Source organism: Schistosoma haematobium, chromosome 5 (assembly GCF_000699445.3).
Source record: "Schistosoma haematobium chromosome 5, whole genome shotgun sequence".
NCBI lineage: Eukaryota > Metazoa > Platyhelminthes > Trematoda > Strigeidida > Schistosomatidae > Schistosoma > Schistosoma haematobium.
In genome coordinates this window covers 3,867,782-3,883,413 of record NC_067200.1, presented here as the reverse complement: position 1 = coordinate 3,883,413, position 15,632 = coordinate 3,867,782, and the positions used below count along the sequence as shown (strand labels likewise).

Here is a 15,632-nt window from a genome sequence, read left to right as displayed (position 1 = left end):
CGTTCTTCAAAGGGCCTTACCGCCGGAGAAGGAAATCCGTGAGGTAAGGTGAGGTGTGACATTTTTAGGGTTGACCTTTTCTAACCCCACCCCTCCTTGTGGGAAGGCAGCATCGCTGTCATGCTGGTTGTCCGAGGGAAACACCTTACTGCTGTCACACCTCTCTACAGTCAGCAGTACGACTTCGCCCTCAGACCTTGAGTTGCTGCTTTTAGTCTTACCGTTCTCCAATCGACCTGCCTGGCATGGTAGAACCTACAGGAACATATGTTCCAGCCAATATAGCTCGGTTGGGTCATCACGATAGGCAAGCCCGACCACCGCGTCAAGGTAGCAGTTTCGATCGGGTTATTTCAAGTAACTGATGTACTGAATACAGGTTTATGTATACAACTTGGGGTCATAATTTGTGTGTGGGTCATCGATATTATCCAGTTTCTTATGCCAAAGTAAGTGGAGAAAAATTTATTCCTGTGCACTGCTGGTAAAAAGTTGAGCGCTTAGTCATTAAGCCACCACTTAGTAATTCTTGTTAGTTCCTCAACATATTTCCTGGGACTAATTTATCTCGAATGACCTGCCTTAAATGAGTGATGAATGCCTACTCATAGCTTGCTTTATTCTGTTATGATACGAGTGAACCGATGTTAATTTTTAGACAGTAAATACAAATTTATTCATAACTTTGATTAACCAATGATCATTTGTGCTGTCTTCACTAGTGGATTGAAAATTTCTGTCGTGTTAAATATCGATATTAGCCGGGTGACTTCGAACTAGTTTCCCAATATGTAAGTGCTATTTGTCACTGATCGACATCAGTTGGGGTTCCTTTTTAGAAGGAAGATGCACTAGATTGCTGTTTCACTCCAGTTTGGAACTTATCAACAATGAATACCCACAACCTCTAGGGATCAAATCTAGGATCATATGGTCTCTTGAAACATTCCTAGAATTTATAGAACTGAGCTGAATAATTGTTGTTTTGTAACACAAAATAACGGAAGTCGGATATGTAGACCATTAGATTGAAGCAAAGTAATTCAAAAGCATCAAGATCACCACAAAACCTGAAGGTCTTGAATTCGACCCCTAAAGGATTCATGGATATGCAGCGCTGAAGAAGCTTAGATTACAAGAAAGCACCTACCTAGTATTCCATGATTTTCACTGACACACCAGCTGATATCGATCCATCCCACAAACCATCTCAACCAAAGTATGGCTCCCAGTTGTTACTTCCTTATCTTCCACTGTTTAATGTAACACATATTTTTTTTAACTCGGTTAAATTTCTGGCTATTTGTTTAATATTGCAAATAATTAAGCTTAAAAAAGTGGCGTTGAACAATGTTTCAATATGAATCAATAGTATATAACATCAATTCATTGTTCCCTATCTTATTTGAAATCCTCTTGTCACTTTTGACATTTCGGTTAATTTTCCAATCGATTTTTATTTATTGACTTATGAATACAAAAACTAGACACAATAGGTCATTGAATGAATGTTTAACACAGAATGGATCTGTCGATCGATATTCACTGTGAATGAATTACTATGCATTACTATATTTGTTTACTCTTATATTAAATTATAAAATTTAGCAGTACTCTGTGGAACGTGGCCGATAAGCGTAGAGGATATTCGTAGGTTACTAGTATTCAGTCATAGGTGTCTTCAAAGCGTTGCTCGTATATCCTGGGACCACCGAGTAAGTAATGCAGTTGTTAGGAAACGGGTACTAAGTAAGGATGGCAAATCAATTGATGAAGTAGTGAAACTTGATCAGTTGAGATGTCTGGGACACGTTTTACGTATGCCCAACCATGTTTTATGGTGTAGGAGTAGGTTGTAAGAAGGCTAGGGGCGTCCAGACCAAAACATGGCACAAATCCATTAGGTCACTGACAAGTAGACTGAACCACATTGGTAGATGTAGACTACTTGATTGGGATCCGCGAGACGATAGCACTCGATGGTTAGAGATCTTGAATGACATGGCTCAAAATCGTTTGCAATGGAGCAGGTACATCCACTCTTTACGTTCTACCTAATTCTAATCTTCTCAATTCTTCCTGTACCTTCTTTTCTCTTTCTGAATTTATTTCACTGGATTATACCCATTGAATAACATCTTCAAACCCTAATCTTACTGATTACTGCTTATACTTTTACTACTTCTACCAATATGGGATTTGAATCGGCAACTGCATCTCTGTGCTAATGTGGTATGGCAACTTGAACTGATGCACGTATGTATGAAGTTCTACGTTGTTACTGACTGACTGACTCTGTGATATCCACAGTTCATTGGGCGAAAGCTAATAAACAACACTTCTCTTCCACGGTTTTTGTACATGTATTTCGATCCGTGTTGCTTGCCTAAATTATTTTTTTGTCGCTATCAGTAAACCCACCTTCAGAGAATTGTCTTTTGACGTATTTCGGGCTAGAGTTGAAAAGAAATCTGTAGCATTCAAGTGTTGAAGTGAAGCTAGAAGTTATTTCTGTTGGTTCAAGATACATCATTAACATGAAATATCTATCATAACATTTAATTGTGAGAGTTTGAATCTTCTCATTATTGATATTAGGGAGTACTATTGATCAGTTTATTTGAACGTGTAGGCATCTTGAAAGGATTGCCTGAATACTACAATTCAGTTACATCCATTTCTAATCATAGATCAATATTAGCTAGTAATAGAATAAAAAATTCACGTTTTATCCTATTCGGTGCTTGTCATCCGGATGTACACACATCACACTGATGGTGTTTTAAAATTATCTTATTACCATTTCATCTTGTAAGTTCTTTCTTCCTTTAGTCATCATATCGTCCATGAATAATCTTTTCCATTACCGGTGATACTTTTATTACTCTACAATTAGTCCTGATTATTTCATATTTCTAAAAGTTTAAATCGATATGTGGTGTATGCTACTTATATTGACAGATATAAGTAGTATGTAACACCAATCTGAAGTAGAATGTCTGACAGTAGAAGAATGAAAAGATCGAATTGAGGAGAACAAAAATGTAAACAAAGTGTAACTGTGTAGTAACAACTGGGAATGATAAAAACAATGAAGTACGTTAGAGACAACTGATAAAAGATATATAAATGAAGTATTTATTATATGGTTTTCATATTTTATGAAGTCACTCTGTAATTTTGCATTAAACAATAAATTGGTTATACCCATCTGAGTTGATCATTCACCACAAATGTATATCTATGAGAGATTTTACATAGCATATATCTGACGAAGTTATTGATGACAACAATTGGTAATGTTATTTAACCTTTCTTCTTCTTCTTGTTATTTATTTATTTAACAACAGAGCCACAAGTTTATTATGGACAGCACCTATTAATAATGATCATTTAGACATTGGTTTACTTATAATTGGTTCAATGTCAGGTAGTTTATATTTATATGATAGTCAAAAACTAATATCTATGAGTCAAAATAGAACATCTTCACAGATTACTACTAATACTATTCATAAACCATATCATATTAATACCATCGATACTATTATTGAGAATAATGAAAATGATAATTCTATAATGTCATCTTGTCAACAATTATCATCTATTTATATTACTGAAAATAATATGTCAAATTATCTGTATACATCACGTGAAAATATTCATAATAATGTTGTAAGAAGTTTGGATTTCAATCGATTTCAAGTTAGTAAATTTCTTTAGAATATTAATTGAGATCATGAACTGATCTAAGTTGGACTATCATTGAAAACCTGGAATTACTGAACGGCTGTTTTGTTTTGGTTTTGGATTCTTCAGCAGTGCGCATCTACGATGCCTGCATGTGGGATTCGGAATCAGGATTTTCGGTCTTGCACACCGTTGAGGAGTTTCATACTAGGACGAAACAGATGTTTATTGCTTCAAGGTTTTCAATGCTGGTCTAACATTGATTGACTCATGATCTCAATTATTTATTTATTTGAATACATAACTATTGGCACAAGGGAGCACCAGATACATATGCACTACACAAATATTATTTGATTTTTGTGAGCCCTCTGATACTGCCCGGGTGCCTAAACTGAGGCAGGTGGTTTCCCTAGTGGGGCCATAACCCTGTACTGATGATGTATAAGTCTGTTTATTTATTTACTTATGAGAAAGGGTTTTGTGGAGATTTTAGTAATCTCAATAGTTGAATACCGTTTGAGTAGACACAGTTAACCCCTTATAATAATCATTTGCTCACTAGTGACTGACTTCAAGAGGCAGTTCCTGGAGTTCTAGTGAAAAGCCGTTACCAGTGGAGTTCAACCAGGTCTGTTGTTAGATATCAGCTCACTGAGGACAATGCTGTACGGTAGCGCAATTCCATGAATTGGTTGAAGTTAGACATTAACACCGTCGTATACCGGCTCAGTGGTCTAATGGTTAAGCCCTCGCTCGCGAGATAGGTCCTGGTTTCGAATCTCGCTTGGGGCGGGGTCGTGGATGCTCGCTGCTGAAGAGTCTCATACTGGGACGAAACGGCTATCCAGTGCTTCCATGTTTTCCATGGTGGTCTAGCTTCAATTGACTCATGATTTCAACTAGTAAATTAATACTTGTCAATTGTTGATGTGATTCGATACTTATTGGGTTGCTTTTATTCATCTACATTAAACGCATGAAAGTTTCATCAGAATAATAAGCGCAGTTACATATTTAATTCACCGATTCGTCATATTATGCTCGTGCTTATTTTAAGTTTGCTTTTGTTTTGCAGTTAAGTTGATAATATATCTATAAGTTGCGTTACATTTAATTTATATTACTTTTTAATAGTGAATAATTGTAATAAGTAGTAAGTAGTAGTGATAGTATTGAGTGTGGTGTGCAAATTAGTGATTATCAAATCTGTTCAATATCATACTCTATTAGTCATAGATGCATCAACACTCAAGCAACAAATAACACCATACTCATTGTAATGACCCGATTGAGCTATATTGGCTGGAGCAATTGTTCCTTTGGGTTCTGCCATGTCAGATAGGTGGGTTGGCGAACAGTAGAATTAAAACAGAAAACTCATGGGCCGAAAAGTAAGTCGTTCTGATGACTGTACTGAGATGTTACAGCGATAAAATAATTCTCTCGGCCAATCAGCATTTGCAGCGATGCAGTCTTTTCATAACGGAAATAGTAGATTAAGATTGATTGGCCTGAAAAATGTCACATCTAAACCCACCTCACGGATTCCGGTCTCTGGAGGCCTTTTGAAGCATAGAGTTATCATACTTCAAACTTCTGACAGAAAGGTCGTATGTGACTGGCCTTCAGCAGTTTTTGCCTAGACTCTGTGGTCACATCCCAAGATCTGTACGGTGACTAGTAATCCAGTTTCCTTTTCAGGTCTCGCGAGAAGAAATATACCGTCAAGGCTTGAGCAACCGAGAAGTAACAGCCGCCCCCATACCTTTAACAGTACCAGAGATCCTCTTGTTCATAATGAAATTGCTCTTACTATATTTTTGGATTTCACGAATTTTGTAGTTTTAGGATTTATAGTGCATATATAGAATGGAAGTGCAATGATGTTATGTAATCTGCTGATGGTTGCTCACAAGATGGAATCAGTGACACAACACCTCAAATCAACAGGTGTTAAAGGCAAGACCACTGGCCAACCGAATTGGGGGTCCTTTCTCTGGCAAAAAAACATATTTATTTAAAAATTATCGGGCGCTAAAGTAAACATAATTAGATATTATGTACGATTAAATAATGTGTTGTTTTGTCGATCACTCACCCACTGTTCAAGGTGAATTAAGATCTCGGTTTTAGACGTAATTTTTGCATCCAACATATCGCTTCTTCTAATGGATATATTTCTACTGAAGTTGAAAGATGCTTGTAGAATATGGTGAGTCGATTGAAATTAGACATGTAATCTATTGGATACCGGCTCATTGGACTAAAAGTTCATCACTTTCATCGAGGTCGTAATGTTTTGAGTTTGAACTGCATTGGGTTCGTGGGTTACACATTGTCGAACTGAGGTGTCTCATACTTGGGTAGAACGATTATCCAGTACTTCCAGATTTTCAATTATTGTCTAGTTAGCATTAATCTGTGATGTAAAGTATTCATTTTCTTTCTATCGTATTTTTTCCCATTCTTCTTTTGTAACAGACAAATCTTTTTGCTTCAGCATCAAACGATGAAGAAATATTTATTTGGGATGTTGGAAAAATGGAACATCCAATGTCGCCTGGTTCAAAAATACAAGTGAGTAGGTTTTATGTGATTATAAATTGTTAGTGATAGAAGTGTGGAATTTAATGCTTCTTGATGAAAATCGTTCTTTTTTCTTCATCATTACTTTACATATTGAATGAAGTGTTACCTGATAAAACTATGTATGTGTATGCATGTATGTAACGGAGGGAACTGTCGATTCCTATCTTATATTTTTAACCAAATTGTAAGTGCTTTCAGTCACGTTAGGCACATGAAAATGAAAATTCATCTTTATGAAATAAAAATAACACTTATGTAAGTGGTTTTCTGAGAGGGAGTAGGTTAACATTCCAAACATGTTTATTAATGTCTCTTCATTTAGGTAACTTTATGTTATATTATTAGGCACGATTAATCAAGTAATCGAAAGGATAGTTGGTTTATGTCATAAATTAGCTTACATGAATGATCATTATTATCAACTGTTAACAAGTCATAGCTTAACGTACCCTTAAATTGTGTTAGACTCGTTGCGGTTGTAGATTTAGGTCGATCGATTTCTATTCTATTAAGCTCTAAATATATCAGTGACATATAAGATGTTTTTATCTTCTCTGTTAACATATCGGAATTTCTAACGTTTACTTACTAAACGATATTCTATCATTCAATATTGTTGTGTATAACTGTAAAACCAGTAGCTATTAACTTACCGCTGTTTTGATGGAGTTTTGTTCTCTGAGCTGGATGGTTTGATCGTGGAGCTTTCATCGTTCTTCTTCTTCATAGCGTTTGATGCCATGATATTTTCTCACTTATATCAATACACGTGGACAACTGCGGACACTCATTTGATTGGAAAAATGTGGAAATCTTAGACAGAGGAAATTCCAAAAACACCAGAGAATTTTTAGAAGCCTGGTACTCAGATCAATCAGCGATCAACAAGCACATTGAAATCGATTCAATTTATCAACCAATCAGGAAAATTATGCACAAATATAGGAATAAAAATCAAACCAATGGTTGACACGACCAAAACAAAGAAGTAAACAATGACAAACTGAAGGTCAATAAGAACCAATCAACATCGAGGTGTATAGAACAAGCTGTGAAACACATATCGGGAAATTCGAACACTTCACTTCTATCTGAAGTTTGTGCTGATGATGTCGTTCAGAAGAACGATGAAAGCTCCACGACCAAACCATCCAGCTCAGAGAACAAAACTCGATCAAAATCATCCACCTGAGTTACAAATCTTCTCCACTTACGGCTGTCCAACTAACCCGTTTGGAATTGTAAAACCTAAAGTAACAAGTGTTCCAGCCAATATAGATCTATTACGTGGTCAAAATATGCAACCTTAACAACACATCATGGTAAGAGTTATGATTGGTAAAGTAGTATGTTAGTCCTCAAGGTTATACAATGCGAGGACTATCCGTGGACCAGGTTGACGAAGCTTATCGTGCTCATCAAAGGGGGAAAAATACAGGCGATTGGCTAAGAAATGGCCAATCAGCGCTAATTAGAGAAGATTTGGGAATCTTCTCGTGTAAGATTATAAATATACTAACGTTCTTCTTATTGTGGTTCTTCCTTCCATTCTACTTTGTTTATTTAGAATGTAATTACTTTCCTATTCAATCATGTTCTGATTTGGGAACTAGTTGAGTGAAGTGTTCGACGAATACTAAGCAATAAGAGTAGCTGGGTCATCGTAATAAAAGAGTTTATAACAAGCCAAGAAGTGATAATGACTTCATTTAGTCTCAGTATTTATTATTATCCCTTATACTTAATTTGAGAATAAAATCCTTGTTTTTTTTTTTAAAAAACTGAAAAAATAGCCTTTAGAAAATGTAAATCAAGTTGCATGGAATCCGCGTGTTCAACACATATTATGCTCAACTAGCATTGGTCGTTGTGTTATATGGGATTTACGTAAAAGTGGACCAGTTTTACAACTTACTAAAACAATGTGTCAAGTGAGTTCATTATCTTCTTCTTATGATTTCATTCTTGTTGGTTGTATTAGATAATAGTTGTATATGAACTGTAATTTCTCAACACTTAAAAATACAATCTACACCATGTTTTATTCACAAGAAAGAAGCTCAACATTTAAGTGAATTTCTGCTACAAATCAACTTAAACTGTTGAATAATATGGTTTACGTAAAGTTTATTTGTGTATTTGTAAGATCGCTGACCCCTACTCGTTTCATCGTACCTAAAGGGAGTGAAACATGATCTTTAAGAATAGAGGATATTCAAAGGTTTCTAATATTCAACCATAAGTGTCTTCGAAGCACCATTCGTGCATTTTGGGACCATCAAGTGAAGAAGGCTGAGTTTATGGTTTAGGTATTGAGTAAGGATAGTGAATTAATTGATAAGATATTAAATCTTCTTCAACTGAGGTGATTGGGCATACGTAACACACGCCCCAACCACCACGTACATTGATGAGCGATGTTGTGTGATGTCGGAGTAGTCTAGAAGAAAGCTGATGGCGGCCAAACCAAAGCATGAAGTTACTGATTATTGGATCTGGCCGTGTTAATAGGTGTAGACCACCTGGTTTGTGTCCACGCGATAATCGTAACCAATAATCAGAGACTCTGAATGACATGGCTCAAAAGCGTTTGCAGTGTCGCAGATGCATCCATTCGTTATCTTCCCTCAAATTCTGAGCTTATGAATTCTTCACAACTTGTGCGTTTTTATTTCATCAATTTATATTTTGCTTGCGAATCGTATCTTCGATGGTTTATCTTTCCAATCACCATTCACACTGCTACTACCTCTATTATTCAGGGATTTGGCCTGACAATTTTATCTCTCTGTGCTAATGGAGTATGAAGACTTAAACCGATGTGCATACGTACCAGGTTTTACGTTGTGATTGACTGACTGAATTTCATAATATGAACTGTTATAACTCTCTTTTTCTTACGGTTAATGACCCAGCTATTCCTGTTGCTTAGTATTCTCGGACACCGATTCACTCGACAAGTCCCAAAATCAGAACACGGTTGAACAGGAAAAAGATTATATTCCAAATAGCAAGTTAGAAGCCAGTAGGAAGCACAATAGGGGAAAACGTCGGTATATTTATAGTTTTTACATAAGAAGATTCCAGAGTATTCTCCGACTATCGACTAGTGCTGATTGGATAAGAATCAGCCAATCAGCGTGCACCAAAACAATCATGCATTGAGCATGCTTTAATCTAGTCTATGTCCCGCTAACATGAACCATAAGATTAAATTTTATCAGATTGATCTAGCTTTCGTGTTGATCGCAAAACTCAAAACTCTTGGAATTCGATATTATGTGCGTTTGTGAGCGTACACTTCTAAAGATTGCCGAATATAAATTGAAACTTTAAAGCTGAGTTACGCATATCCGAACCCCTCATGAAGCATCATTTTTCACGATTGCAAGTGTACCTTGGCGATGAAAGGTGATTAGGACGGAACTTATGCGTATGGCATCCTGTCAACTGCCACCAACTATTAAATATGGGACCTGACTTAATTAAAATCATTTACTTACTTACTTACGCCTGTTACTCCTCGTGAAGGAGCATAGGCCGCTCACCAGCGTTCTCCATCCAACCCTGTCCTGGGCAATCCTTTCTAGCTCCGTCCAGTTGTAATTCATCCTTTTCATATCTGCTTCTATTATCCGACGCAATGTGTTCTTTGGCCTTCCTCTTTTTCGCTTCCCTTCAGGATTCCAAGTTAGGGGTTGCCTCGTGATGCAGTTTGACGATTTGCGTAATGTATGTCCTATCCATTTCCATCGTCTTTTCCTAATTTCTTCTTCAGCTGGAAGTTGGTTTGTTCTCTCCCACAGAAGGCTGTTGGTGATGGTATCCGGCCAATGGATGTTGAGTATCTTGCGAAGACAGCTATTTATAAATACTTGTACTTTCTTGATTGTGGTTGTTGTAGTTCTCCAAGTTTCAGCTCCATACAGTAGAACTGCCTTGACGTTCGTATTGAAGATTCTCACTTTGATATTGGTTGAAAGTTGTTTTGAGTTCCATATGTTCTTCAATTGTAGGAATGCGACCCTTGCTTTGCCGATCCTCGCCTTTACGTCTGCATCTGAGCCTCCTTGTTCATCGATGATGCTTCCCAGATATGTGAAGGATTCTACATCTTCCAGAGTTTCGCCATCAAGAGTGATTGGATTGCTGTTTTCCGCTTTGAATTTGAGGACCTTAGTTTTCCCTTTGTGTATGCTGAGGCCTACTGATGCGGAGACTGCTGCTACACTGGCTGTCTTCATCTGCATCTGTTCGTGTGTACGTGATAGTAGGGCTAGGTCATCTGCGAAGTCCAAATCGTCTAATTGATTCTGAGCTGTCCATTGTATTCCGTGTTTTCCTTCAGATGTTGAGGTCTTCATAGTCCAGTCGACCACCAGGAGAAAAAGGAAGGGAGAGAGTAAACAGCCTTGTCTGACTCCGATCCTTACTTGGAATGCATCTGTCAGCTGTCCTCCATGCACTACTTTGCACTGTAGTCCGTCGTATGAGTTCCGGATAATATTGACAATCTTCTCAGGAATTCCGTAGTGTCGAAGAAGTTTCCATAACGTCCTCCTATCTACACTGTCGAATGCCTTTTCATAATCAATGAAGTTGATGTATAGTGGTGAGTTCCACTCAACTGATTGTTCGACGATGATCCGTAGTGTTGCAATTTGGTCTGTGCACGACCGATCCTTACGGAATCCAGCTTGTTGATCTCGAAGTTGGGCGTCTACTGCATCCTTCATCCGGTTCAGCAACAATCTGTTGAAGACTTTCCCTGGTATTGACAGTAGTGTTATGCCTCTGTAGTTTTCACATTTGCTCAGATCTCCTTTCTTTGGAATCTTGACGAGGTGTCCTTCTTTCCAGTCCATCGGCACTTGTTCCTCCTCCCAAATCTTTTTGAATAGAAGATAAAGCATGCTTGTGGTTGTTTCGATGTCTGATTTCAGTGCTTCAGCTGGTATGTTGTCGGGTCCTGCTGCTTTGCCGTTCTTGATTTGTCTGACGGCCATTCTAATTTCTTCCGTAGTTGGTGGATTGACATCTATAGGAAGATCTATGTGTGCTGCTTCGATGTCCGGTGGATTCATTGGAGCCGGCCTATTCAGGAGCTCTTCGAAGTATTCTACCCATCTGTTACGTTGTTGTTGAATTTCGGTGATTGACTTGCCTTCTTTGTCTTTGACCGGCCTCTCTGGTTTACTGTATTTCTCTGATAGTTTCTTCGTTGTATCGTAAAGCTGTTTCATATTTCCTTCTCTAGCAGCTTTTTCTGCCGTCGTTGCTAGTTCTTCCACGTATTTCTTCTTGTCGGCTCTAATGCTCCTCTTCACTTGTTTGTTTGCTTCTATGTATTCAGCATATGCTTGGACTTTCTCTGCTCGTGTTCGGCTGTTGTTTATTGCTGCCTTCTTGTTCTTCCTTTCTTTGATCTTGTTCAGTGTTTCTGTAGAGATCCATTCCTTATGATGGTATTTCTTTAGACCGAGAACCTCTTGACACGTTGAAGTTAATGCTTCCTTGATGCCTTTCCAGTTGTCCTCCATAGTAGTTTCTTCTTCTTTCAGTAGATCTTGTAAGGCTTGGAACCTGTTGTTGAGACCTATCTTGAATTCATTGAGTTTGACAGAATCTCGAAGGAAGGCTGTATTGAACCTTTGTATTGCTGTTTGTCCACTTGTCCAGTTCTTTTTTAGCTTCAGTTTCAAATTGGCTACAACTAGGTGGTGATCTGAAGCTACGTCAGCACCTCTCCTGGTTCTCACATCTTCCATTGTCCTTCGGAATTTTTTGTTGATGCAAATATGATCTATTTGGTTCTCTGTAGTGTGGTCCGGTGAGATCCATGTAACCTTGTGTATACGCTTGTGTGGAAATATTGTGCCTCCTATGACCAATTTGTTGAATGCACATAGATTCGCAAATCTTTCTCCATTTTCGTTTCTTTCTCCCAGTCCATGTCGTCCCATAATATCTTCATATCCAGTGTTGTCTATTCCGACTTTGGCATTTAGATCTCCCATTAGAATGGTGAGGTCCTTTCTTGTGCATTTCTCTATCACTGACTGCAGCCGCTCGTAGAATTGATCTTTAATGTCGTCGTCGCTATCATTGGTGGGTGCATAACATTGGATAATATTCATTAAGATCCCCTTCTTTGTTTTGAATGATGCTTTGATGATACTGGATCCGTGAGATTCCCATCCTACAAGTGCATTTCGTGCTACTTTGGACAGCATAAGAGCGACTCCCTGAGTGTGTGGTGCATTGTCCTCTTCGTGACCGGAGTATAGCAGCATCTCTCCCGTAGCTAGCCTTTTCTGTACAGCTTGGGTCCAGTGGGTTTCGCTGATTCCCAGTACTGCTAAGTTGTATCTCCTCATTTCCATTGATATTTGACTGGTCTTCCCGGTTTCCCACATTGTTCGAACGTTCCATGTACCTATAAAAATTTTTGCTCTGGTTGTTAGAAGGGGCATCGGCCTCGTGGCTTCCGAAGGAACTCGGCTTTCACCATGAAGCGTCATAATTCTTCTAAATGAAGACCTTCTAACTCCCAGGGCAGAGTTAAAATGGTTTGGATTATTTTTTCTGGTAAGCGTTTTTTTAGCGAGTTAGTTTTCTACGGGATGGGGACGCTAACCCCATGCCCAACCCTCCTCCTTTACCCGGGCTTGGGACCGGCAGCAACCCTATAAGAGCTACAGGCGGAGTTAATTAAAATAATTTACTAAATAATATTCAGAGCTGCATTGCAAGGCGATTTTTAACTGTAATTTACGTAGAACTTCAATGAAATCAGTCAGAAATCTTTTGTTGAATAGTCCATTTTTTTACACTTCAGTCAATCAGCTACAGCGTAGGACCAGGTACATATATGCATCGGTCCAAGTCGCCATAACGCGTTAGCACAACAAGATTGATAGAAGTAGTTAATTCAGTGGTGGTGATATATAAAGGAAAGATTTTATATCAGGATATAGTACAGGAAGAAATAATTAATTCGAAGAAAGAAAGATATGATGTGATTTTAATCTCATAGTTTAAGGGAAGACAAAGCGTGCATAAACCTAAACCAATGTGATCGACTCTGAGCCATGTCACACAGTCTCCAACCATTGGTTACGATAGTCACGCGGACCCCAACCGAGTAGTTTGCATCTCCCAACATGGCTCAAACTAGAAGTTACTGACTTCAAGCACTGATGCCACGTTTTGGTTTGACCGCCCCTAACTTTCTTCCAACCATTCCAGACACTAGTCAGCATCGCGCGTCGTGGTAATCGGTGTTCGGGCATACGTAGCACGTGGCCCAACCATCTCAGTCGATGAAGATTCACAACCTCATCAACTGATTTACCATTATTCCGTAATACCCTGTGTCTAACCTCACTATTACACTTGTTTTCCTTTTTAAATTTACAGTTAGAACCACAAATGATGGCATGGAGTCCGGATGTTGCAACTCGTTTGTGTATAGCTGATCCAAATAATCCAAATGCTAATGTTCAGTTATGGGATCTTCGTTATCCAAAACATATGCTTTGTTTATTAAGTCATTGGCCACCATTATTATCATCTAATTTGAAAACAACTAACCCATTAAATAATTATGCATTAGGGAATGCAGGTACAGTAAATTCATTATGTTGGGGTATACCAGAATGTCAAAAATCAATGAATAAATCAAATTTCTACGATAAAGATATGATTGTTATGACAATTGGTGCTTCTGGTGCATTACCAACATTAAACGGTAATTATGGTACAAAATTAAATCCAACTTATGCTGAAATGTTGGTTGTTTGGAGTGTTAATCAAGCATTAAACTCTACACCGGATAATGTAACATGTCAAGAAGGTTTGTGTTTTTGTTACTAATTAATCAATGTAATCAATTTTAATGAGATTTTTTCTATTATATTTTTTATTTTACCGAATTCATTTTTCTGTTATTTTTTTGGATAAATAGGACGGAATATGCATTCTAGATTCTACTTACTTACTTACGTCTGTTACTCCTAATGGAGCATAGGCCGCCGACCAGCATTCTCCAACCCACTCTGTCCTGGGCCTTCTTTTCTAGTTCCATCCAATTCTTGTTCATTTTTCTCATGTCTATTTCCATTTCTCGGCGTAATGTGTTCTTTGGTCTTCCTCTTCTTCTTTGGCCTTGAGGATTCCATGTGAGGGCTTGTCTTGTGACGCAGTTGGGTGCTTTCCTCAATATGTGTCCTATCCACTTCCAGCGCTTCTTCCTGATTTCTTCCTCCGCTGGGATCTGGTTTGTTCTCTCCCACAGTACGTTGTTGCTAATAGTGTCCGGCCAATGGATCCAAAGTATTTTGTGTAGATATCTGTTAATAAACACCTGTATCTTCTGGATGATGGCTTTCGTAGTTTTCCAGGTTTCTGCCCCATACAGTAGAACAGTCTTGACATTTGTATTGAAAATCCTGACCTTGTGTTGGTTGACAGAGAGTTGCTTTGAGTTCTAGATGTTCCTCAGCTGTAAATATGCTGCTCTTGCTTTGCCGATCCGCGCCTTCACATCTGCATCAGATCCACCCTGTTCATCAATGATGCTGCCCAAATACGTGAAGGTTTTTACATCTTCCAAATCTTCTCCGTCAATTGTGATTGGATTGGTGCATGTTGTGTTGTATCGGAGAATTTTGCTTTTCCCTTTGTGTATATTGAGACCTACTGCTGCTGAGGCTGCTGCCACACTGTTCGTCTTCTCCTGCATTTGTTGTTGCGTTTGGGATAGAAGGGCCAGATCATCTGCGAAGTCTATATCATCCAACTGCAACCTAGACGTCCTTTGAATCCCGTGTTTCCCTTCAGATGTTGATGTTTTCATGATCCAGTCGATCACCGGGAGAAAGAGGAAGGGTGAGAGTAAGAAACCTTGCCTGACACCAGTCTTCACTTCGAACGACTTAGTCAACTATCCTTCATGCACGATTTTGCAGTTTAATCCATCATAGGAATTCCGTATGACATTGACTATCTTCTGAGGCACGCTGTAGTGTTGAAGAAGCTTCCATAGTGTTGTTCTGTTCACGCTATCAAATGCCTTTTCGTAGTCAATGAAGTTGATGTAGGGTGATGAATTCCATTCAATTGATTGTTCCACAATGATCCGTAGAGTTGCGATTTGGTCTTCACACGATCTATCCTTACGGAATCCTGCCTGTTGGTCTCGAAGTTGGGCGTCTGCACAGTCCATTCTGTTTAACAATACCCTGTTGAAGACTTTTCCAGGTATTGAGAGAAGAGTGATGCCCCTGTAGTTATCACACTTGCTGAGATCGCCTTTCTTCGGTATTTTGATCAGGAGTCCTTCTGTCCAG

General features: G+C 38.4%; 1 protein-coding gene across 1 annotated transcript in view; it reads left to right on the top strand.

The window, feature by feature from the left end:
• Window positions 1–15,632, top strand: part of SEC31A (Protein transport protein Sec31A) — a 59,594-nt gene that overhangs the window by 12,240 nt on the left and 31,722 nt on the right. Inside the window, exons 4-7 of the mRNA XM_051217325.1 lie at window positions 3,351–3,705; window positions 6,175–6,270; window positions 8,076–8,213; window positions 13,702–14,137. Coding sequence (XP_051064710.1) covers window positions 3,351–3,705; window positions 6,175–6,270; window positions 8,076–8,213; window positions 13,702–14,137 — 1,025 coding nt within the window. The remainder of the gene's footprint in view (window positions 1–3,350; window positions 3,706–6,174; window positions 6,271–8,075; window positions 8,214–13,701; window positions 14,138–15,632) is intronic.